This window comes from Leuciscus leuciscus (assembly GCF_965113295.1).
Source record: "Leuciscus leuciscus genome assembly, chromosome: 4".
In the NCBI taxonomy this organism is placed as follows: domain Eukaryota; kingdom Metazoa; phylum Chordata; class Actinopteri; order Cypriniformes; family Leuciscidae; genus Leuciscus; species Leuciscus leuciscus.
In genome coordinates this window covers 12,955,901-12,981,403 of record NC_138728.1, presented here as the reverse complement: position 1 = coordinate 12,981,403, position 25,503 = coordinate 12,955,901, and the positions used below count along the sequence as shown (strand labels likewise).

Here is a 25,503-nt window from a genome sequence, read left to right as displayed (position 1 = left end):
TAAGGTTGGGAATTTAGACTTGGAAAATTGGTGCAAGTAATGTTTAGGATTTAGAATTAAAGGATAGGGTTTAAGTTTAAGTGAAGATTAAAGGTGCATTGCGCAAGTCTCTGAGTTTTTGCAGAACTATGCCCCCTCTGGCGGCAAGCGAAACTGCAGCCAGAAGTGTGCACGCTCACGGACAAAAGTTTTCTTTTTTTTATCTTACGTGGAGTTTGCGTTGGTGTTTGAAATGAACTACAAGCCGGTCTCTTAGAATCCATCTTCTACGGAGAATGGCGGCGAATACACAAACCTGCCAGACAGCCAGGTGAGCGTGCCGTGAACGCGCATAACGTCACGCCCAGTCTAAAATTCCGGCCCGAATCCCTCTTATTTATTTTACTTTACAGGATTATAGAGACAATCTCAGTGATCAGAGAAGGGCTCATTCAGCCCATCAGGCAATTGTTTAAGCATGTATGGGTTAGAAAACGGGTATTTTTAACATGTTAAGTTTGAGGTTTGACGGTTAAAAGTAGAGGTTAGGAGCAGGTTGGAATTAGAAATAATTGTTAAGCATCAGATGATGCTGAAGAATACATGCACAAATGCATGCATTCAATGCTTGTCTGCTCACACACACATGAAACGGCTCTTCCACACACTTATGCACACACACACAGCCTGTTGAGCTATGCGGCCGTGGATGCTGGTTGAATTACAGATAAATGCTTGACTGGAAGAATGGGATGTTGTCTTCAGCCACCTGTCAGTGCTGACCTTTGCCTCATCCCTGTGATGCTGTGTTTAAGCATGCACTCTGTGTGTTTGTCTTGTGTCCCCAGGGTGTTACCGAACTCTGTCACATCAAAGCAGTTTCACAGTGTTGACCTCTCCCTATGTTCTGCTATCTTCTGTTCTATAAATGGGTTTAAATGTCTCTGCTCACCCGGTTTAGTCGCCCATTAACGTGTCCTGTTTAGGTCAAAGTGCACTTGTTGGAATTAGTGTTCCAATGCACTACACCACATTTTCACATCACTATCAGTCTGCTTTTCATGAATAGTTGAAGCCATTTCTCAATGTGTGTTCTTAAGTGATCTTGTGTTCTCGTACATCATCAACCGTCGAAGTTCAATTCCAATACTCAAGAACACAAGTACAGAGGATGCATGAAAGTACCCGGATGTGTTCTTGATATTGAGGATGCATCGAATGCAGACTTGAGAGAATCAAACCGTTAGAAATTCCAGAAGACGCTGCGAGAGGACGATGTACGGAAGCCTGTAAGCTTTAAACCTCTAGCCCTCACTAAAAAGATTGACGCCTCGTGAAAGAAAACATTTGCCATGTTTTGTTTTGCTTAATTTTAATAAAGTGATACAGACCTGGAGACCGTTCTTTGCGTTCTTGGAATTGTCCAAGTATAGGTTGAAAATAGTGAATTTAGTGTTATGTAATAATAAATTATTTATAGTAGAAAAATGCATTCATTTGTAGTTTTTTTACTTTTCAAAAAAAAAAAAAATGATATCATTAGTTTTTAGTAGTATATTATACTTAGTAAAATCAATTGTTTTGAATGCTATAAGTGAATATTTTTATTTCATAATAAATTGTAATACACGAGGCATGAATACATTTGATGGCATTATTTATGTAACTTTCAGTGATTGTTAAAAGACAGCAATGGAATCTTAATTAAAACATAGGAAATGAGCGTTGAAGTTCTAATATCAGTTGATATCCAATACAGTACCAATATATCTTGGATCCTTAGCACCTTCATTTGCATATAGAGGTTATTTTGAGACTGTGTGTTGGTATTTCTCACGTCTCCTTGGAAAAGCCCCATAATCCACAGCGAGATCTCAGACTATAATAGTCTGCTCTTTAGAAGAAATAACTCCTCTTAAAAGGCCATGAAGTTTGACTGCCTATTGAAGCACAGCTTGACCTGTCTCAGAGAACACAATTATAGCTATTACAGCGAAATATAAGTGAACGGCAGTAGACAAGCCATAATATTTAAGCTAAGTATTCTGTTTTAAAAGAGGTCAGTCGACGGCTGAACAGCAAAGAATATCAATGCGGAGTAAATGGCCTTCTCGCTCAACAAGAGGAGCTCCACACACACGGTTATGACTGGTGCTGTCACAGGTTATCAAACCCTCATCATCTTGAAAGTGTGTCTCCAGACTGCAGACGGACCACTCTTAGCTCTGTTACATCTTCACCTATAAATCATTCCTCCAGCTCCTTCATCGTTGTGTTTTGTCTTTCCTTGCCTTTCTCACCCTAGTATCTGACCTCTGCTCATCTTCTCCATCGAAAACCCTTCCCCCCCCCAACTCTCCTCTTTCTTTCCAGCCCGACAGGTAATGGGACGACGCGAGTTCGTTTCGGAGTCCGTGGCGTCTCCTCTTCCCTCTCGCAACTGTTGGATCATGTTTTAAAAACGGCGAAAATGAGTGCTTATCATTTTTCTTCGTAACTGCTTCATTTGTTTTGATTTCTGTCTGCCTGTCACACACGCCGTCAGCTCCTAAATGAACATACATGTGTTTTTTTCAGAAGTGGATGCTTAACCTCTTCACCCCGCTAGACTGCGAGTGCTCATAATGATGACGGATGGTCACATGTCTGTTAAGAGAGAGACGTCTCAGTTCATCCGAGCCGACTGTAAAACACTGGAGTTAAATACGCAGCGCCCGTGGACCGATATTTCATTAGTCTTGATTTGAGAGAATTAAGACTGTTTGAGAAATGTGTGCTGGTATTTTAACAAGCTGAATGCAGTAGGAAGTGTCTTTGTGCTTTTCGTCTGCCGTTTCTCCCTGCGCTACTGTGCCCGAATGGTTTTTTCCCTAGTAAATCCCCTACAGACCAGCACACCTATAGGAAGTCCTTCATGTGCTAGTGTAGGTTAAAAGGAAGGTTGCAGAACCATGGGATAATTTAGAGCACAGTTTCGTTCTGTCCTTTCTCCTGTTTTCCCTGTCTTTCATTCAGAAGCTCTCTCTTTCTCGCTCCTCCTGTGATAAAGCATCTCATATCTGCGTGTCTCTCTCAGCCCTCGGTGTCACAGTCATCCGAGCGCCTGCTCGCTGTGATTTATGACCCACATCTACTTCTTTTCTTCCAAAAACCATTTCAGCTGGATGGAGGGATTTACACGCGGACATAAATAAATATATACACGCCTATGATATCATAGAGCTGTCCTGCTTTTTGACGCCCGATCGGTGGGTTGTGAGGGAGAGAATGGGAGATAGAAAGAGAGATGGTGAAGGTGCCATTCAGCTGTGTTGATGTGTGGATATTTTACCCATAATGCCATTGGCATTAGGTTTAAACCTCAGATGATGTGTTTGAACAGCAAAGCTTTTTCCCTCCTATATTTTTTTTCTCCAAAACCAATTTGCATACTATCCGTTCTATATAACATAGTATTTAATATTAGGAGTAGTGTGTCCCTAATCATAATATGTTGAAAGTAGTATGCCAATGGTGATGTGCTTTATCTGAAGTATACATGTTGTTGTTGTTGTTGTTGTTGTTGTTTTTTTACTGTTCAATTTTGGGGCCAAATGAATTTCTTATTGTTTTCGAAAAAAGTCTCTCATGCTCACCACGGCTGCATTTATTTGATAGAAAATACAGTAAAAACAGTAATATTGTGAAGTCTTCAGAAATCATTCTAATATGCTGATTTGGTCCTTATATTTTGCTGAAATATTTCTTATTATCAGTGTTGAAAACCGTTGTGCTGCCTAATATTTGTGAGGAAACCATGATATTGTACTTTCTTTTCAGCATGATTTGATGAATAGAAATGTCAAAAGAACAACATTTATTTTTTTAATCATTTTTTGATAACATTATAAATGATCAAATCTTTACTGTCACATTTGCTAAATGTTCTTTTTTTTAAATCCCACTGACCCCATACTTTTAAATGGTAGTGTATGCTTATATTTAATTTATAAATATATAATTCATAAATATTATACATTTAATCTTAAGGTTTTTAGCTGTCTCTTATGTTTACATGCAAAGTGCAATACATAAAATATCTAGTTCTGTATCATGCTTTTTAGGCTAATATTGTTCACACAACCCTTAAACTGTAAAAAAAGGAGTTTGTGACACTTTTGACTTCAAGTATAAATGAACTGAAGGAGACTATCACACATATTTTTTTATTTTTTTTTATAACAAGGTGGTATGTCCCAGTACTGCCATACGGTTTTATTTCATACTTAAAATTATATACTTAACCATCACCAGTAAAGTACCATTACCATTGTCATTTTTGTCTAGAAGGGGGATGATGTGTGATAGACAGCAGCTGTGTGTATTTGAGTGGACGGATTGAGGAAAGGACAGAGAGATAGAGAAAAAGCGAAGGATAAGCAAAGAGAACGGGTGAATCCCCAGTCCTTCCGGGACCCAAAGAGTTGGGGTGGTGACTGACAGCGGGGGTCCATTCACTCCTTCATTCATCTGCCCTTCAGAGCAGCTAATATGAATGACGGCGCGGATTAAACCGCGTCTGATCTAAAAAGAGCGTCTCCTTGAATAGAGCAGGATAACATCTCCCTCCTGCCCAATCCTTGCTTTGCCTTTTGCTGTCCCAAAGGTCACCCCAGTCAAATGAAGAGTTTTGTGTGTGTGTTCTAATCCTCCGGGGACAGAGGTGATGTTTCGTTTTTGGACACGTTGGGCCTCAGATTTCATGGGAATCGGGTGGTCTTCGTCAATATTCCCACTGTGACCCGCTCTAGCTTCTGCATCTTCTCCAAAGAACGATATTCGGTTGGAAATGTGCTGTTTTTTGTGACCTTGAGTGATAGACGAGTTGTTGATAGCAATCTGCAACGTTTTGTAAAATCCAGCATGAAACTCAATGCTGTCTGGGTCAAACTTTGGATATTCTGGGATGTTTTGCAAATACATTTTGAAAAAGCGCTCTTGAGTTGAGTGCACAGGTTGCTTGCTGAATATCACCATGGTAGTTTCTGCCAAAATATAATTACAGTTGCATAGAGATATTGTTACTACATTAAAATGTGGAAATCTCTATCATTCAGAGAAAAGGAAATAGAAAAGACTGAAGGTTTCTTACAAGTTTTATGGTTGATTTATATGAATAAATAAACAAGTAACAGTAAGCATATAACAACTGTTTGTTGGAATCTAATTTGGTTAATCTTACTAGTCATGTTTGTGGAAGATACACAACCGGTCAAAAATGGTTTTGTATCACGATTTCCACAAAATATTAAGCAGCAAAAAACAGGTTTCAACATTGCTAAAATGTTTTACGAGTAGCAGATCATCATATTAGAATGATTTCTGAAGGATCATGTGACACTAAACACTGGAGTAATGATGCTGAAAATTATAAATAAAATATATTTAGATGGAAAATTGTAATAATATTTCACAATATTACTTTTACTGTATTTTGCATTAGAAAGTCTTAATTATTTAAAAAATGTCCATTTCGCTGGTAAAGAAAGTAGGCCTTCAGTTGTGAAATGTAGACTAGAAATATGAAAAGATTCCTCAGTAAAATAAATAAATAATATCTGTGTTGCATGGTGTTTAGTTTTTTTTTTTTTAAATGTAGATTGATATTGCATTCTAATATCAGACAATATATCATTTATTTGCCAAAATGTCCATATCAGTGCAGACTGTTGGGCTCAGACACATGGGACAGCTGGAGGGGTTTAGATGCAGGTGTGTGTGTCAGTGAGGGACCATCCCGCCACCGGAGAATCTACACATTGGAGACATAGCCTAAGCTGCACTGAATAATACTGCTTTCTATTGTCTGGACGGGTGGCTTTACTTAGCTGTGCTCAAGAGGTAAAACTGTCACCAGAAGTTAACTAAATCTGACAATTAGGAAGGTCGTCAAAAGGCAAAAATTATTAATAAAGTAGGAACATTTTTGTTTTTTATTAAAAAAATTAAGGTTGTGGGTTTAAATATAAACCTATAGTATAGTGTGTTCATTTAGGTTAAATGTGTGTTTTGTTCAGGATGTCTACGGCCTCTACAGCTGATGTATGTCTTGAATCAGCACCTTGTTAGACCTCCTGCACTGTGATTCAACATGCAATTATCCTGCAAACTAATTCTGCACAAATCAATTCTGCTATTGACTAGTGATTGATCTGATGTTTACTTGTGAAAACACAGCAAGAACATCATTTAACATCTCTTTGTCACTGCTACAGGATCAGTTTATTAAAATTGGAAAATGTAACTATGATGAATGACCACATTCATTTACTAAATTTGTCCTCTGACTGTTTCTCTCTCTCTCCTTCTTCCCTTCTTTTAACTTTTGGTTCTCTCTCTCTCTCTCTCTCTCTCTCTCTCTCTCTCTCTCTCTCTCTCTCTCTCTCTCTCTCTCTCTCTCTCTCTCTCTCTCTCTCTCTCACAGGCGATATGAAATTAGTCCAGTGTGCACTGACCTTCAGGGGCAGATTCTGAAGTGCTACAGAGAAAATGCTGGGAAAACTCTGCTGTGCTCCAACATCGCCTCTCAATACCTACAGTGTGTCAACAATGCTAAACAGGTGAATATGCGAGTGTGTGTTTGTGTATGCCTGATATTTTCACCACTGGATAGTCTTAGTTTAGTTGAATCAGATTCAAAATATCCTTAACATGATGTTTATTTAGTTTTATTTTTGCTAATTTTGTTTTAACCTAAGTTTAAGAACTGTTGAAATGTATTTGACTGTTTTTAACTGTCAAATCGATTAATCGTGATTAATTGCATCTAACATAAAAGTTTGTTTCATCTGATATATATATATATATATATATACACAACGGTTTTTATTTTTCATAACTTATTTTTTATTTATATGGTAAATACGTGTACAGTTTGAGATCTTTATTCCAGGGCACCTGAGATGTAAAATGTTAATGTTTTAATATAAATGTAAAATAGTTTGTAAAAGAATCACTCATGCAAGTCAAACATTTTTGCCTCATTTGCCCATAGTGCTAGTGGTGTGAATTGAGACACATTCTAGTGTGTGTGTGTGTGTGTGTGTGTGTGTGTGTCTTCTGTTTTGTGCATTCTAGCAGTTCCCAGCAACCCCAGCGTAGGAATTAGCATCTACAGCTGCTCTTTAGCCTCCAGCATTAAGATCCAGTGAAACAGCCTTGCCATCCTCTCCAAGCTCTGTAACACACTCTCTGCCTGACCCACACCTCCATTTGCAAATCGAAACTTTTGCCTAGCGTTCTCTTCACTTTCTGCTTGGCTACAGGCGCCACTAAGTTCACTCTAAATTGTAGGCTCAGACGAAAGAGTAATTTCCATAATACCAGCTGACAGCTGCTGTTCTTGGTGCAGGCCTAAGTGTGTGTTAAATGAAGTAAGTGGGAACGGGGACAAGTAATTTAAATAGCACCGTCCCACAATCCCCCACCGCCGCAACATCCCCGGTCCCGATTCTGCAATGCAAGGATGGCAGTGGGCAGAATTGGACCGATCCTCTCTGAAAATCTCCTCCGCACACTCCAGCAATTCCATGCAAACACAATTTATATTCAGATGGGTCTTTCCATTAGATTTTTACAACGGCACAGTTTTTGGGTAGCGAGAGCAAAAGAGTGTTGCCCTCTTGGGTATTAGTTTAATGCAGCACTGTGAATTCTGCAGCACTTAAGCAATACATCATGTAAATAAAGAGATGTTTTATTCATAGTTGTGTATGCGCCGAATTTACCTGTAACTTCTTTAGCATCTCTAATGTTTTTGTGTTTGCGCATGTTCGTGTGCTCAGGCCTGTTCTTAGTATTGTTGTCTGGTAAATTGAATATGGGTATGAGGTACGCAATGGAAATAAGCTGTGTGTTTTTATATCGGTATCCAGTCTTTTATCTTTACATTCAATGCATACTGCAAACTCATAACTCTGATAAAATATCATTTCTATGCTGTAGATTCAGCAGTGCAGGATACAGTGCTGTATCATGTCTGTTCTTCTTGAAAACCAGGACAGTGGTTTTCAACTGGTTTTTAGACCTGTATTTTAAATTGGATGTCAAGTATAGTGATCTAAATACCAATGTGTTTATCATAAATGTTATATCATGTTTATCTTAGTAAAGTACATAAAAAATTGCACATTGAAATGTAGTAATACTGTATCATTAGCTGCATTGGCTGAACAATATGCAAGTTGAAGCCATATTTAATGTATTTATCTGTAATATTTTACCTTGCATGGTTTGGTTCATGATTCTTGAGGATGTGGGCATGTCAGGCAATCTTTCCATGTTGGCATCGGTTTAATTGACCCTTCGCTAAGCCACGCCCGAAAACCGCCACAGGCCAATCGTGGCTTAGCAACCGTAACTAGGCGCGGGAGGTCTGGCAAGCTTTCGAGCGAGGGAAACATGCCGAAGCGTTGTGCGTATGGATTGTGCAAATCTGATACCCGGTATCCTAAAAGTTTGGACAGGGTGGTGGAATTATTTTCCCTTCCCGAAACCTAAAACCCAAGGGGAGAAATGCCGGGATGACAGAATTAACAAAAACACCTACGTTTGCTCCACAACGTGTGAGCAGTAGCCTGGCGCTCTAAAAATAAGCGGGAGAATGTTATCATTGCAAAGTGGTCAGGCTAATGTCTTGTGTTTATTCCAAAAAATTTATGGATAAGCTGTTTGATTTATAATTATTATATTATTTTCAAATTTCACTCACCCTGCTGGATATATCCCTCGAATGCATACTGCAGTCCCTTTTGTCTTGCTCTCTCAGATATTTCACCTGTTCGCCAAAAATGGCTAATTATCTCCTTGGGAATGTCTGACACCGGTGCATTCATACTGTAATAGACGTGCCAGGCGCGAAAGCTTGTCAGGCATGGCAACAGTAACTAAGGAGGGCGGGGCTTAGCGAAGGGTCAATTCAATGAACAATTGAATTTGGACCAAAACACTGTAGAGTTTGATTAGACACCCTTTCACCCGCAGAACTACTTTGAATGCCATGTATTGTGTTCTCCTTGAATCCCTGGCTTTTTTTTTTTTTGTAGATCACAAAGTCTGATTTGTTGGCCAGTCCTTGCTTGTCTGTCTGGATCTGGAAGTCCCTCAGGATCTTATCCTTGTCGTTTTCAGAGAACACGGACATAAGCACTGTATATTTGTATAAATAACTCTTATTGAAAGCGTCTAGATAGAGTGGCTCTGTAATCAGTTGTCACCATAGCTAAAGAGGAATGAATTCCCCTGATACAGCCTGACCAGCAGAGAGGGTAACGACAGTGATCGGTCATGGCTGTGGCTTTGTGAGCGTAATTACTCCATGGTTTATCTTTGCTGGACTGATAATATTTTGGCTGTGACCTTCTTCTCCTTCTTCTATCACTTTGTAAAGCAGTGACTGCGGTACAACCCCGATCCGATAGTGCCCTGAGTCCACAGATAAAGCACACGCCCTCTTCCTCTCTAAGCACCATGAATACTACTTTATCACCAGCGATCTCTCATTCGCTCTTTCTTATTCTTAACGCGTGGTCAAACACTCCTCACCCTCCCTCTCTCTCGCTCTCTCTCTCTTCTTTCAACTGTCGTCCACTCTTTCAGAAAAAGTACGGAAGAGTTTGTGACTGCAGCATCTGTTTGTGCCAAGACGTATTTTTCACTGGCTTAAACTTGTGTCCTATAGAGGTTTGGGACACATGTCACCACCTGTTCGAGTGTTTTTCCTCTACTCTAGAACTTTCCGCATATTTTAGCATTATGATACTGAGCTCAAAAGCAGTGAGTGCCTGAGAGAGATACACTGAGGTGCCTTAAAGGGATTTATTCACCCTCATATTGTTGCAAGCCATATGGTTTTATTTCGTCGATCACAAAAAGAGATGTTTAGTCTGGTCTTTTTCATATAATAAAAGTGAATGGTGACCAAGGGCTGTCACACTGCAAAAAATGACAAAAAGCTTCATAAAATTACCATATTGAGCCATTTCAATCAGTGTTATTATTATTTACATTCTATTGAGTAATATTTTAAATGTACAGGATGGAGTTTTTCGCCACTAGGGGTCGCTAACCTATTTACAATAACAAAGGCGTAGTTTGATGACGCAACATTTGCTAAGAATTATGGATCTTGTCGTCAACGTCAAGCCGACCGATCTAATCTATGGATCTAATAATGTTTATGGATGACTGAATACATCGATGCTTTTATCATGACTGTGATATGAAGCAGTTCGAGATTGCTAAGAGACAGCTATCAGCTATCATATAAGGAATATGGACATTTCATTCTACCGAACTAACGTTACACGCGAGTGCAGAATTACTACTCACAGTCACAGGTCAGTTTATTAGACAAATTAAACTTGTGAGGTAACTCAGCGTTGTTTCACTTGGTCTAACATTACACTATCACACTAAACTGCATTTGAATGTGTTGAAATGTATGTGTTAGTTTGTCTGTATGAGACTAGCAGTAAGCTAGATCAACATTAGAATAACATACAGATCATATTCTAACATTTCATCATGTTGAGCTATATAACATTGATTAGTTTTATGTAAATGTAGTCACCTGTTTAATAAAGTACATGTAGAAGCGGTCGAAGTCTCGGACGTGGAGCTCTCGTTTATATACTGTCTATGGGAGCTCTAGGCATCTCGAAAACACCGCGCTGATATTGATTCTCGTTTTAGTTCTCCTTTTGTATCCAAAGTCTGCTTGCCATGGTCCATAATGTTTGAACGAAACAACAACAGCGTGCAAATAGACATTGCGAACTACCGTCAGTCGCTTTGGTTACTATCAGAGGGCTCTGGTTCATAGCTCTGGTTGCCATGGCAGTACGAGCGGAAACCAGGGACAACGCGGATATGACGCCATTGACGGCGACAAAACGGAAATAAAGAAACGGGACGTTTCTCGAATTAAATTACAAATTTCTCCTGGTTTGAAAGTTGTTGGAAACATTTGGGATAATGTAAGTACACAACTAAAAAAAAAATATAACATAGATATAGTGATTTTTGCTATTTTTAAAGCAAAAAAGTTACATATTGTGGCTTTAAGTTAGCATTTATTTTTATATGTTCATTTTTCATTCTTATTTTAGTTTAAGTTGTAGTAGTTTTGTATTGTGCTTTTGTCATTTCTATTTTTAGTTATTGTATTTTAATAATTCTATTTAGTGTATTTAATTTGTATTTCAGTTTTCCATTTAAATTCTTTACTTTTTAGATTTTAATGTAATATTTATATTTTATTACATTTTTATCTTAATTTCAATTGCTGTTTTTTTAAAGGGGTGGTATAATGCACTTTTCATAAGATGTAAAATAAGTCTTTGATGTCCCCAGAGTGTGTATGTGAAGTTTTAGCTCAAAATACCCCACAGATATTTTTATATACCATGTTAAAATTATCACTTTTTGAGCGTGAGCAAAAAAGCACAGTTTTTGTGTCTGTTCCTTTAAATGCAAATGAGCTGCTGCTCCCGGCACAGGGGGCGGAGCTTCAAGAGCTTATGTCCTTTTACCTCACACAGACATGCACTGGAAATTTCAAAAACCTAAAGGTTAAAGCCTTTTATGTTCAAACCGAAGTCAGAAAGATGGAGAGACTCAAGAAGAAGTGACATGTAGACAACATTTCTGAATGGTTAGTTGGTGAATTTATGGAGCTTATGTGTAGTTATCTTCTAGTCATTTATTAGCATATATTTTGTCTTGATAATCTTTAAATCGCATTCCCGGGGGCGGGGTTTATGTAAATTTTAGGGTTAGTGATGTCACTAACCCGGGAGCAATGTCTTGTTCAGTTCGTTTGAACCTACCAGCCGTTTGTTGTAGTCCTTAAGCAATTTCTTTAAAATAAAATATCTCCCTTTGCTTTGAACTTTGAGCGTTGTAACTTTGCAGATGTTTATGCTCAAACAGCAACATTACACACTAAATAAAGTTAGAAAAGTGAAATCATATTAAACCTTTAATAGCTTTAGTTTTAGTTAACAATAATACTGATTTATATATGTGCATATCAAATTTGGTGCTTTACAATCTGTTACAATAACCTTTGGCGTCAATGACACCAAACCTGCTATGACACTTCTTGACATGCCAAATATTATATATGCAAATTGTAAACATGAATACAATTTAAGAGATTGTCAATGGAAACTCTTTGATATAACAAAATCGATAATCTGACTTCAGAAGACTTGCCATATAATCATATGGACTATTTTTGTAGTATGTTATGTACTTAAGTACTTTTATGATGTTTCCCCGTTATCCCATTTCACTCAGATTACATAAAATGGGTTGCAATTGCAATTTAATGTTCATATTAATGGAAGTTCAAATGAGGACGAATCCGTTTTTTCTCTTTAAACCTCTCCACCATTGCTTCTTCCTTTTTTTTTAAAATAGTCATAACGCCCATCTATCTTCACCACCTCACCTTTTTTTTCTCCATACTCTCTCCTTCTCTCACTCGAGGGATTCTTATTTCCTGTTATCGGGTGCAGTAGCCTGTGAGAGATGTGTATTGATGGGAAGAAAGAGCCGCATGTTTACGTTTGGTTGTGTTGGGGCTTTTTGCTTCCACCTTGGCTTGCCTTGTGGTTCATCTCTCAAGAATATGCACACATGCACTCACATTCCCTCCCTTTTTCTCCTCTAACTTTCTTTTTCTCTTTGTTTATTTGCATGCAGATGCCGTGGAAACGTGCCACTGCATCTCTCGCTTTTTTCCTAACAAGAAATTCTGTCTTTTTATCTTTGTCTAGGACAAGTTGAGGACTGGGGGTTAAGTCTCCGTGCAGGAAGAGAGGAAGACCTGTTTGTGTCTGTGATCCCACCGTTTATCGACTGTTCCCAAGGAAAGAGACCACCCGGAGACACACCTGAGCAGAACTGAACCAGAATCTGCAGTGAACTGAGAGATAGATAGACACCCTTGAACCTTCCTTTTTTCCCGAACCTTTCCCCCCATCACTTTTACCTTCCTCCTACCTTCCTGTTATTTCTCCTTAATCCAGTAAGGAGAAACCACATTCTGAAAGGGACAGAATCAGTAAGCAGCGGCGATCGTAGGTGGAACTCAAACGTTCTGAGCACCTGAACCAAACACGTTTTTGGTTCAAAAAGGAAAGCGTTCATTGAAAACAACCGAACTAGACACCAAATATTGGCCTCACTAGGCCAGTCTAGACCCAACCGCCACAAAATCGCAGAACTCTGATCGGAGTTGGTTCTAGATTCGGTCCGTCTGGCCGCTTAGCGTTTATTTATCCAGCCGCCATACCTGTGATCCACCCTTCTAATCCACCACAATCCTCCATCACACTCCCCATTGCACTAGTCACATCTTCCAGCTGTTCATTGTGTTTTTGCGTGTGATGTTCATTATCGGTTTTTTTTGTTGTCTTGTCGTTCACAAATTTCAGGTCGAGCCCCTGATCTGCTTTAAAAAGAATAAACAAATCAAACCCTAAACCACTTCTGACTGCGTCCTATTATTGTCTTAATAGGAGGGCATGATTAAACCCATGTATCAAATAAACTACATGATGCACTGATTAACCAAATTAATCACATATAACCCTACAAATGCAGTCCATTTTGCAATCAAATTGGAGGTTTTAACTTGTCATTAATGCGTTGATTTATGCTTTAGTTAAATTGCATGACAAATAATCCGAATATCAGATCAGCCTTCAGCCATTACACAGTGTTTCTCTATTTTTCAGTTATTGTGCCTTGTAAGTGTAGTGTTTTACTTTCTTTTAAATGCGTTACACATTTTTAAATGCTTGTTTATTTAGAAGTAGAAGTTTTTAATATTCAGAAGCTACTCTCTTAAGTTGAATTGACCAAATTAGTTAAAGGGTTAGTTCACCCAAAAATGAGAACTCTGATCAGCTTTTCTTTGATCAGTGAATGTTTCTGTATGTTTCTTTGATTAGCGAACATAAACAGATGCCCAACTGCACTTGTACGTGAGAATAAATCTCATTGGATCTTGCGGAAGCTCAAACGTGCTGCGTAACACACGAGAATGAACCTCATTGGTTGAGCTCGAGCTTCTGTTTACCACAACTGATGTGTGAGTTTATAAATGTTTGTATGTGAATAAAAGCCTAAATTAAATTTGTTCCTCGGAAAATTTGGGCTAAACTGCTCCGTTTATATGGATACGTTTTACGATCTCTTTATGAACTTTTTAAAGTGTCAAAATGGTAGTTGCGTGGACTGAAAATATCTTCATTTGTGTTTCGAGGATGAACGAAAGTCTTGCGGGTTTGGAACGACATGAGGGTGAGTAAATGATGACAGAATTGTTATTTTTGGGTGAACTAACCCTTTAAACTATAATATGTTCCTTGGACACTGATGGCGTTCATAGTTGTAGATTAGGAATAGTTTCATGAAAATCATATTTTGATACACAAAATTAGAAGAAAAGCGAGAGAGCGCTAGACGCTGCAAAGAATGAGAGCATTTGAGAGTGAAAGCACGTTTCCATCCTGAAGCATAGCCTCTCTCTCTTTTATATCTCTTTCCCCACCCTCATTCTCCTCACCATTTTAAATTTATCCGTCAGACTATGCAGTGTCGCTCCAGTAGTTCTGGAGAGCAGTGAAAATGCCTCTTCACTTTCAGGCTAAAAATCCGCTTCACACACACACATACACACACATTTATAAAGTTGCCAGCCATGAGAACTCCTCTCCATGCCAGATGAACATTCTCTGCGCACTGGTGGTCTAAAAACATGGCAAACACAAACATGCCATCTTCACTGGAACTCTTTCTCTCTCTCTCTCTCTCTCTCTCTCTCTCTCTCTCTCTCTCTCTCTCTCTCTCTCTCTCTCTCTCTCTCTCTCTTTCTCATGCACACACACAAGTCCCTAACATTTGAATCCAGACCCATTTATGAAGCTATTGAATGGTGCACTGACTAAATGAAGGCTGTTTTTTCAGGAAAGGCCAAGGCTGAATGGGCATCACCACATGGAGAATCAAAATCTTGGCCACGTTTTTGTGTAGCATCTGTGATTGACTTAAATCCTCAGAGACCCTGTCAGTCAGGTAACTTTGCCCCGAGCTGAGACCCTCAATAGTCAGCTTGAAAATAAAATGACCTTTATTTGCTTCAATACATTTTTGTGGTGTACATTCATCCAAAAAAATGTAATCTGTGTCATTGCTTGTCAACATATAATACCTATCTCCCCTTCTCAGCATCTTCCTACATGTATCGTTCTTCATATGCGCCCTAAACGGATCCATGCCCTTTATTCCTGTCAGTCTTTTCGTGTCTACCTTTTTCCCCGTTGAGATCGTGCCCGCAAATGTTCGTTTTCTCTCACGGCTCTTGGTTTTCTCCGTCATCGCCTCTCAGAAATCAGAGGTTAATCTTCATTCTGTTAAGATTATTCCTCTCAGGGCAGATCTCGCTCTCATCTCAGAGCAGCTACAGGGGAAATACTCCCTAAGTCCTCTCTACTTTATCAGTGCTTTTCCTCTCTTTCTACTACTTTTCTCTGATAGCTTTGCAGATTGTTCCTGTTTGTGTGCTGTGTGAATGTTTCTGCCGGGTGTAATCAAAGAGAGTTTCTCACAGAGGGATTATGGATTCTCTCTCACTGTGTTTCTCAGGTACTCTAATCCTTGCCGAACTAACACTTGGCATTATAGGAACGACAACTGAACCGTCCTTTTGGATTACACATTAAAGTATTAGTTTACCCAGAAAATATTTTTTTATTTGGTCATAATTTACTCACTTTCATGTCGTTTCAAACCTGTAGGATTTTCTTTCATCTGTGGAAAGCAAAAGGAGATATTTTGAAGAATGTTCATGCTGCTCTTTTTCCTACAATGAAAGTTAATGGTGACCAAAAAAGGAAAAGAAAAGTAAAGTTTCATAGTCCATACAACTTGTGAAATTGTAGACAAACATATTGAAGGCCTCGTCCCTTCATAGAGACCAGAATTAAACAGAGCGTTACAGACAGACTGGGAAGAGAGGTCCTGCAACAATGTAAATATTTTTTTTATTCAAGCATGAAAACCTATTCTAGTAGACCCCAAAAACAAAATCAAGACTTTGTAAAAGGGCAAAATAGGTCCTCTTTAAAAATGCTTTTAATACTTGTAATTTTAGTCAATGATAGTAACACTGTTTGGACCCCATTTACTTTCATTGTAAGGCAGTAAAAACATTCTTTAAAATATCTCCACAGAATGTTCCACAAAAGAAAGTCATATGAGGGTGAGGAATTTATCTTTTTTAATTTTCTCTTTAACATTAACAGAAAAAATCGTGAGGTACTGTAACTAAACACTGACAGTTCTCAGAATAGTTTGCAGATTGTGGTATTGAGTGACAGGTAGTTCACCAGTGCATTTGTCTAACCAATGAGGTGTGAAGAAACTACCTTGGTGCTCCAGGGGCGGAGCTTATTTGGATGTTCTGGTATATAATGCTCTCCCACAGGTTCTGTGCACCTGTAGCGCTCAGTCCCTGCCGTGGGGTGACACACAGTTCATTATTTTAATGGGGAGGCAGATGGCAGTCCTTTCCATGAGCTCCACTAGCCTGATGGCTCTATTCATTAGCAAGCTATATCCTCTAACATGCTCTCCAAATAATTTATATACTGCAGACTTCCTCTGTCTTCACCCTCACTTTTCTACACTGTGGTCTGCTTGCTGCAGAGCCTCTAGCTAAGACACCATCTTGGAATAATTCTTCATTTGGATCAGCGGCTGATAAGTAATGTTTTCATTCTCTTGTGCAGAAGCTCAGGAGCTCTGCTGTATATAATAACCGCTCTGGTCATTTGTCTCCTGAAAATTTTAACAGGTCCTTTGCTGCTGCTTTTCTCCCCCCAAATTGCCCAAAAGGTTATTTTAATTGACCTGTTAAATATGGCTTGAACATTTATACATTAATTGTTGCTAATGTAATTCAGGCAAAATGGGGCATGTAGAATTAATTGAATTTAGCTAAATAATGCATAAATGAAAGTCTCGTTGACTTCATGCAGGTAAAAGAGGTGAGAGAGTGAGATTCTGAGATGGTAGATAAGAAAGACTGAATCTCAATCCCTTCTTACAGTGAAGTAACACACATAACAACTTACTTTGTTAACTGTTTTGATGTTGCATGTTATTTGAAAGAAATCTCTCCATATTCTTTAATTAAAAAATAGTTTTTAAAACAAATTTTCTTCTGAAATGGCTCTTCTTTTCTGTTATTTAAGCAGCATGGGCTATTGGATAAGTTAAGTTAACCAGTAGCCAAGTAACTAGTATAATCTTGCTTTGTTTTGTATGTTATAGCCACTATTCACCATCCAATGAAGTCCTGTTTTACCTTTTTAAAAAAAAAAAAAAAAAAAAAAAGATTTGCAAAAAGTTTTAGCGATGGTCTGGCAGTCCTTGCTCAAATCACATGAGACACTCAGCTTCTCATTTATTCAAATAACTGAAAATTAATCATACGTATTATGTTCTCATTGACAAAAAATGATCACAAACCAGCCTAAGCACAAAAGCAGTGCTAACCCTGCTTCTAAACTACAAGTGTGACATTTTTTTTTACCCATGGTTAAAAGCAGGGTTCAGAATAACGATATGGGTTAAGTGCAGTGTGAAAAGCCCTTTAGAGTAGTCACATGTACCCTTAAGGTACTACTTTGAACCTCTTAGGGGTAAATAAAAGATGCCACTTTGAGGGTAATGCCCTAGTAACAAGCTGTTGTTCCCCTACATACAATTTTTGCACATTTTATTCCTTGAGTGTAGGAAATGTTATGTATGCAGTATTGTCACGTTTAGTGTGGATAGAACATGTTACATGACTCTGTAAACTTATGTCGTTATGGTTTGAAGGCAGAATGTAATGTGTAGGTATGCAGCCCACTAAAATTTGGAACAGAACTTGTTTTCGCTCTCTTCCTCCCATGTGTGGCAATGGCTTTATTTTTAGAAGTGACTTGTTTTGTGGTTATTTTGTGTATGTGCATGTGTCTGCAAGGGAATCCAAGGTTACGGTCAACATGCATACTTCCTCCTGAGATTAAGGACACGATAATGAACTTCTGTGCGGCTGTCTTGGCCACAGAAGAATGACCTTGTGGGATGAAGGTGTGTGAGTGCCTGGTCTCGGGGTGCGTGTTTGTGAGGGATGAACCTTTCAGTGGGAGAAAAATGGAGGAGTCACAGCAGAGGCCTGAGTGTGGCATGTGCTGATAGAAGTTGAACTTTCTTTACTCAGCTACACATCTCTATCTCTCCCTTAACTGAACCAGAGTGAACCGGAAAAAAAAACTTGCTGATACCCATTTACAAGCTTTACTTTAGTTACTTCAGTTTAAATGTTTTTGATAAGGTGCTTTGTACGGGGTGATGTTGGAGACGTGGTGTGCATGCGATCTGAGTTGTTTCCTCTGCACTATCTTGTAAAGGCATAAATCTAAAAAATAATAGTAATAAAACAAAGGATCTGGAGTTGCAGGGTTGTGCACCCTTCAGAATTGAACTAATAATACCAGTTTGAACTGAATTTGAAATGAATTTAGATTGATGTGGCAAAGAAGATACACAATTGCTATTCAAATTTGAACACTAGGAAGTAAATTAAAACAAGTTGAACCAAACTCTGTGTATCAAGATGGTTCACTCATTATAGATGGAGAAACTGCAACACTCAATATGGCAGAAAAAGTCCCACCTTTTAAATAAAAGAGCCAATCAGCAACTGATAAAGTGGATGGATGGATGGATGGATGGATGAATGGTGAATTTTCATTTCATGCCGACTTGCATAACAAGCCTTTAGACAGAGTTTAGTCTCCTTGTAGTAATTTGACAGGTGCAAGTGTGTAAATGCCAAGGATCCACAGGTGCACACTGACTCAAGCGTTCAGTATGCATATACTTTTCTCTCTCTGAGCTGTTTTGTAGGCAGAGCGTACTGAACATAAACCTATCCATGTGTGAACTCCCAATCCTTTTTACTGTGAGACTGGAAAACTGGTTTTCCCTTTGAGGGGATTTGAATGATTTCTTCTGCTAGTGTATCTGCCCCTTCCCCGCTCATGTACTTTCCGCTGTTCATCCCTCCCTCTGAGGAGCACTGAAATGTCTTCAGTCCCTTTTACAAAGCAGTAATGTCCTCTCCCCTGCCCTAATCCTACACAGCCCTTTTTTATTTTGGTGGCATGGGGAATGGAGAGATATGCTTCTATTAAACAAGCTTATATGAGCATCACGTCGGACCAAAACTGGTTGATAAACTGGGAATAATGAGAGATTGGAATGAGAAAAGATAAAAGTGATTCATTTATCTTTTTTTCAGAATATATTGTCTGATTCAACAAATGTCAAGTGTCTGTCTCGAGAGAATCATTCGCTCTTTTTTTTTTTTTTTTCTCTGGCACACATGTGTGCAGACGGAGCATTATCGCTTGGTATATGACTGCTTTCTCGTCCGCTTTTATTGGTTTGTGTCTCGAGGTTGGGGAGTTTTCACCAGGGGAACGTGTGAAGAAAAACAATCCCGTCTCCGTCTTGACTCACCTGCAAAGCTGTGTAATTTCTGTTAGACGGTTAAAGCTCTCTCTCATCCTCCTGCTCAGAGCGCTGGGATTCAGCAAACTGCTCCCTTTATGACAAGTCTACACAAACCTGCTTTTGTGTGTGTGTGTGTGTGTGTGTGTGTGTGTGTGTGTGTGTGTGTGTGTGTGTGTGTGTGTGTGTGTGTGTGTGTGTGTGTGTGTGTGTGTGTGTGTGTGTGTGTGTGTGTGTGTGTGTGTGTGTGTGTGTGTGTGTGTGTGTGTGTGTGTGTGTGTGTGTGTGTGTGTGTCATGGTAGAGGAGCGATAACATACAGCCGTCCCCATGGACTGTCCTGTGCACACACACACACACACACATAAACGCCACATATATGTCAACTTCAGGTAAAGGACTAAGGGATAAAGTAAGGGTATATGAATGTGGTAACACTTGTGCGCTTACTAATCTTTTATTCAATTTTTTTTAATTAAACACTTTGTTTGAGCAGCTTTATACAACTTATTAGATGAATATTCCAAACATATTCATTATTCGTAATCATATCATGTAGGTTAATAACTGTTTTCATCCTCGTTATTCATCAAAACCTGTAGGCCAATTAAGTGTAATCATTCATACTTTAATTAATATTTTGAATTAGCTTTTAGTTTTTTTTAATCAGTTTTAGTTGCAGTAATGTAATGTGCTTTTATATATATTTAGCTTTATATTTTTTAATACTTTTTTTTTTTTTTTTTACTTCAGTTTAAACTAACTTTGCTGGCAGTTAATCAGATTTTTGATAAATATACATAAATGTATGGAGTTTGAAAATGTAGTTAGAATGTTATGTCATGTTATGTTATGCTTAGCGACACCCAATCAAATGCCTCATATTCACGTGCTTTGGACAGTAACTGAAATATAGCATGTTGTACACAAACCGTAAATGTATTTATCAGTAGGTTTGCACAGCTGTCAAAACACTGATTCTAATAACGTTACCATGTGAACCTGTCCACATTCTTTTTCTTGTTTGCTTATAATATATCTGTCAAGTCGATTTCACCTTGCACATGTTGGGTTGTCATGTACGCTGCATTTATAGTAGGCCCCATTGGTGCAAGGTGCCCTGCTTTGTGCCTGACCTACTGATAACCCTTACCATATATGACCTGTAAAGCTGATCAGCCTGTCAGGCACTAAGCAGGACACCTTGCCCATATAGTGTTCAGCTCTTTGTTTAATAGTTACTCATTTCTATTTCAGATCTCATTCATTTCTTCCTTGGAGAAATTTTTGAAAACCAATATCATCATATGCAAATACCCAATTGCTAGTCATATCTTATAAACAGCTATTTTACATTCATTGCATTCTGTTATCTGCAGTATGTAGTTAAGGATAGAAGTCATTGGCATTGTTTATGTGTGTGTGTGGTTTGTTTTTGCAGCGGACATCTTCACACACAAAAGATACCCATTAGGGGTTGTTGAGGGGTCCTTCACTCAAGTGAACTAATCTTAAATGAGGACCCAATCAGAGGTAGCCAGCCCTGATGCCTGATGGCTTAATTACCTGCTCCTGTAATACTAATCATGGTTAAATATTTATAAGGAGGAAATCTTTTGTTTAGACTTGACCTTTCTCTGGAGCTCATTAGCATCTGCTTATTAGCTTGTTTTTTTATTATTACTTTCATGGCCCTTTGGCTGTTATTGATTTTGATTACGAAAGTGACGGTGACCGCTATGAATGCGTGTTAACTCAAGAATGACATGACATTTGCTTATCTATGTTCATTGGGACATTTGGGACACGTTTTGCGTGTGTGTGTATGTTTTCGAGGGGGTCGGGGTGGATGGGTAATAGTTATTTTCTCTGTCCGAGGAGACCGGGCGAATCTTATCTGCGGCGCGCACCATTGTCTTCAATCGACCGCGAATAAAGCAGATTCATATCCATTCGGAGAGCTTGCGTGTTTGTGTGTATGAGGACGCCAGCTTTTTGTATGCTCAGCGCTTTGACTGACCGGGATGATTGGATTTTGCTGTTCCGTGCGAATTACCATTCAACACGCCCCCAATTCTACAACGCTCCCCCACAAACTCTCTTCCCTCAGGCCATCCCGATGCCCTCAATCACAAAAACAGAAAAGGTCTTTCATGTAAAAATGGAGTGGATAGCATTCCCTCAGGCAAACTGAAAGGCAGAGACGCTTTTCTCTTTCCCTCTCACCTCTAGAGTGTTGATGGTTTATTGGTGAGCCGTGTGTCAGTGCTCTGGTCTCAAGTGTTTCTCGGGATTCGGGAAACATCCAGTGCAGCTTTAGATGTGCAAACCGCAAATACACACTCTTTAAATCATTTAAAATTCTTTGACAAGACAGTAATGCTAAATAGTTTCAGGATTTGTTTGCTAACTGTTGAGTTTTGTAGTTGGCCTATTGCCCTATCTTGTGTGTTGTACTGTACAGTTACTTTAAAAAAAAACTCAATTATATGATTTATGCGATTAAAATGTACAAAATTAGTTAGCACATGAAAGTTTTTTTTTTGCATGAACTGAAAACTGAGAGGACGCAACATAAAATTACAATTTTCTCAAGAATATGAATGATACTACCAGTCTCTTGAATACTCCAACTGGTCAGTATTTACTAGTATTCATCCGTTTCAGTCACAGACTTTTCTGCTCATCCACCGAATTGATCATTTTACCATCTGTAAGGCAAGTGAATGGCAGTGAATACAAAAACGCATGAACAAAAATGTTGAAATTGAAGCAGAATTTACTGTAATCCATGGCAACACTATATCTCGTTCTCTATATCTGTTTTTCGTTCTCAACACCGCGGACTCGCTCTCTCTTGTTTCATTCAACGTGCAGTGGCAATTAATGTTCAGCAAATTTTCGCCGTCAAAATCCAAGAATTTCACTAAGAATCCACACATTCGCAAATGATTTTGCAATAGGTTCAATTTGGGCATGCAAATTCATTGCATTGGTTTGAAAAGAGACTTCTGTATGAGCTGTGCTTGATACATCACTACACTTATAGACAGTGGAAATATTTTGCCTGCAAAATTTCTGGCACCATCTTGGGTCTCAGTTATCGGATGTGGTGAAAATTACCTCTGATGACTTTATTACGCTGATTATTTTGTACGCTATAGTGAACTATTTTTCGTAGCGAAATTGCTTTAAGATAATATACAGGTAAGATTAAAAAACTTATTTCAACTCAAATCAATATGTCCCCTTATTTATTATTGGTGATTAGCCATATAATAAGCGGGATGTTGTACAGTCAGTTGGTCATTAACACAAAATAAACACTTTTAGGGTGATATTTTGCGACATAATGACCGTACGTTAATGCTTGCGTTTTTTACCTTTTACTGTGGCCAAGCAAAATTTTACTGTAATGACAATAATGATAAAATGATAAAAACTTCCAAAAAGTAAAAAAAAAAAAAAAGTAGTTCTTATGGTTGCTACGCCCATTTAAAACTAATCGTGGATACTGTTGCGATTCTTTGCATATTTTCCAAACACGAACGTTTGTGCATTTTATTGAAGAGCTTGTAATGTATAATGGTCCCTTACCCATACCATCCTTCTACTGTTTCTCAAAAGTGTCAACATTCCCCAAAATAGCATATACAACATATGAACATGCATCTTGGATGGTTCTCTGAGTCAGTCATGGTCACCATGAACACTCATGCTGTAATAACCCCCTCTCCGGCTCAAACTTTTTACCCACCAGCCAGCTCTTATCCACAGTAGGCTAACCATTATCGCAATCAACCCCAGCTGCAGCCGATATTGCACTGACAAATATCTCAATCTGTACTATAACTATATCATGAGCACAATGAAACATCAAGCCAATAAATGCTGGCAGCTGAAGTCTGACTTGAGATTTGCAGTATCCCAGAGGGGAATCCAGTGGTTATAGATGAGTGCTGTGCTTATTTACAGAACAATTTCAGAGTGCACTGGCCCTCTTCGTAACCTCTAGTGAAGTGTGTGTGTGTGTCCACTCTTAATGAGACTATGGCCCAAGTACTGTCATTACCACATGCTAAAGTGTGACATATACCACAAGCCACAGGCCATCAATACACACACCGTCACACACAGATAATAGACAGCCATTTTGTACCCCAAATAATTCCATTTTTGTTCACTACAGGCACATTTAAGGTCTAGAGATCATTGCGGCAGTGGCAGAGCGTGGCTGAATGACTGACTGGCAGCCGTCATTATGAGACATGTTCCGTTCGACACGCGAGTCCAGACTGAGGAGGAGGTGAGAAGGGCCCATGTTCAGTGAGCGTGTAATGAAGCCGGGTTTGGATCAGGGTCACTGACTTGAGTGCCATTTATTTCTGCGAGGAGGCTAGTCTGCTGTGTGCTGCAAATTACTGTGGTAGGGCTCGGTGAAACCTGGATTACTTGAGCAGACGGTAATATACTTCTGAGTAGTTGAAGTGAAATTTCAAGAAGTGATGGCAAAGTCCTACAGTGTGACATCTTGAACTATTTTAAATGGGTTTCTGATTATTTTATACTTTATTGAAAGAAGTGTTCACTAAGAAATAAATATTTATTTGTGTATATTCACATTTTTTGTGTCCACGGTGTCAAACATCATTGGTTATCTCACAACCGATTGCGTCCCATTTTGAATATGCACATATTTACAGTAAATTGCACGAATGAGAATTGAGTGCTATTGAATGTATAAATTGTGTATAAATTGTTCTGGCTACTTTTATAGTGCATTTTTGAAGCTACACAGACTGTGCATGTAATTTAATTGTATGGAAGACAGCACTAAACATCCTGCTTAAAATCAAAAGAAAGTAATGTGAGTTTGGAAGCACATGAGGGTGAGTATATGACCATTTTTACATTTTCTGTGAAATTATCCTTTTAAGTGTAGTTTTTATGACACCATGAGATCCTATATGTAATATTTGTACTTTTTAAAATGTATGTATCACTCTGGAGGATCATTTATGTGAACTGCTAAAAAGGTCAAAAGCTGTAATATTGTATATATACAATACCTTTCAAAAGTTTGGGGTCGGTAATACTTTTAAAATGTTTTTTTTTTATAAGTAGTCTCTTATGTGAACCAATTCTGCGATTATTTGACCAAAAATACAACATAAACAGTAATATCGTGAAACATTATTATAATTTTAAATAACAGTTTTCTGTTTTAAAATGTAATTTATTCCAGCATTACTCCAGTCTTCAGTGTCACATGATCCTTCAGAAATCAATATGCTGATTTGCTGCTCAAGAAAAGATATTATTAACTTACTGACCACAACCTTTTGAAAGGTAGTTTACTTTTCAACCACAAAAAGAAAAAAGTAAAAAAAGTTATATTGGGTTGTAATTTATCCATTTTCATAATTTGTGTTAGTGTCTCAATGCACACTGTGACTGTAGTATCTGCGCGTGCGTGCGTGCGTGCGTGTGTGTGTGTGTGTGTGTGTGTTAATAATTGTAATTTGTGTCTTCCCCACAGACCCTCACTGTGTTCCGGCCTTCGGGACAGAAGCAGTCATCCATATTCCACATCGTCTAGATCTTTATTTATTTTGCCACCAATCGACTCGGAGCAGCCTGCCGGACAGCTGCAGCAAGTGAAGTCACTTCACGCTCATTAGCATGGACAAGAGATGAGACCCTAGACACACAAACACACAAACACACAACACACACACACACACACACACACACACACACACACACACACACACACACACACACACACACACACACACACACACACACACACACACACACACTTATTCCCTCCTTCCACCCATCTTGGTATGAGTGTGCCGTGCCTTTGTATGCAGATTCAGAAATGAGGAGGTCCAGAAACCTTTCT

At 38.6% G+C, this 25,503-nt stretch overlaps 1 protein-coding gene across 2 annotated transcripts in view; it reads left to right on the top strand.

Annotated features, from left to right (window-relative positions):
* Window positions 1–13,509, top strand: part of chchd3a (coiled-coil-helix-coiled-coil-helix domain containing 3a) — a 72,010-nt gene extending 58,501 nt beyond the window's left edge. For both annotated transcript variants that reach the window (XM_082166331.1, XM_082166330.1), the window contains 2 exons: window positions 6,443–6,578; window positions 12,801–13,509. In XM_082166331.1, coding sequence (XP_082022457.1) covers window positions 6,443–6,578; window positions 12,801–12,824 — 160 coding nt within the window. In that variant the 3' untranslated portion in view covers window positions 12,825–13,509. The remainder of the gene's footprint in view (window positions 1–6,442; window positions 6,579–12,800) is intronic.
* Window positions 13,510–25,503: the final 11,994 nt, after the last annotated feature.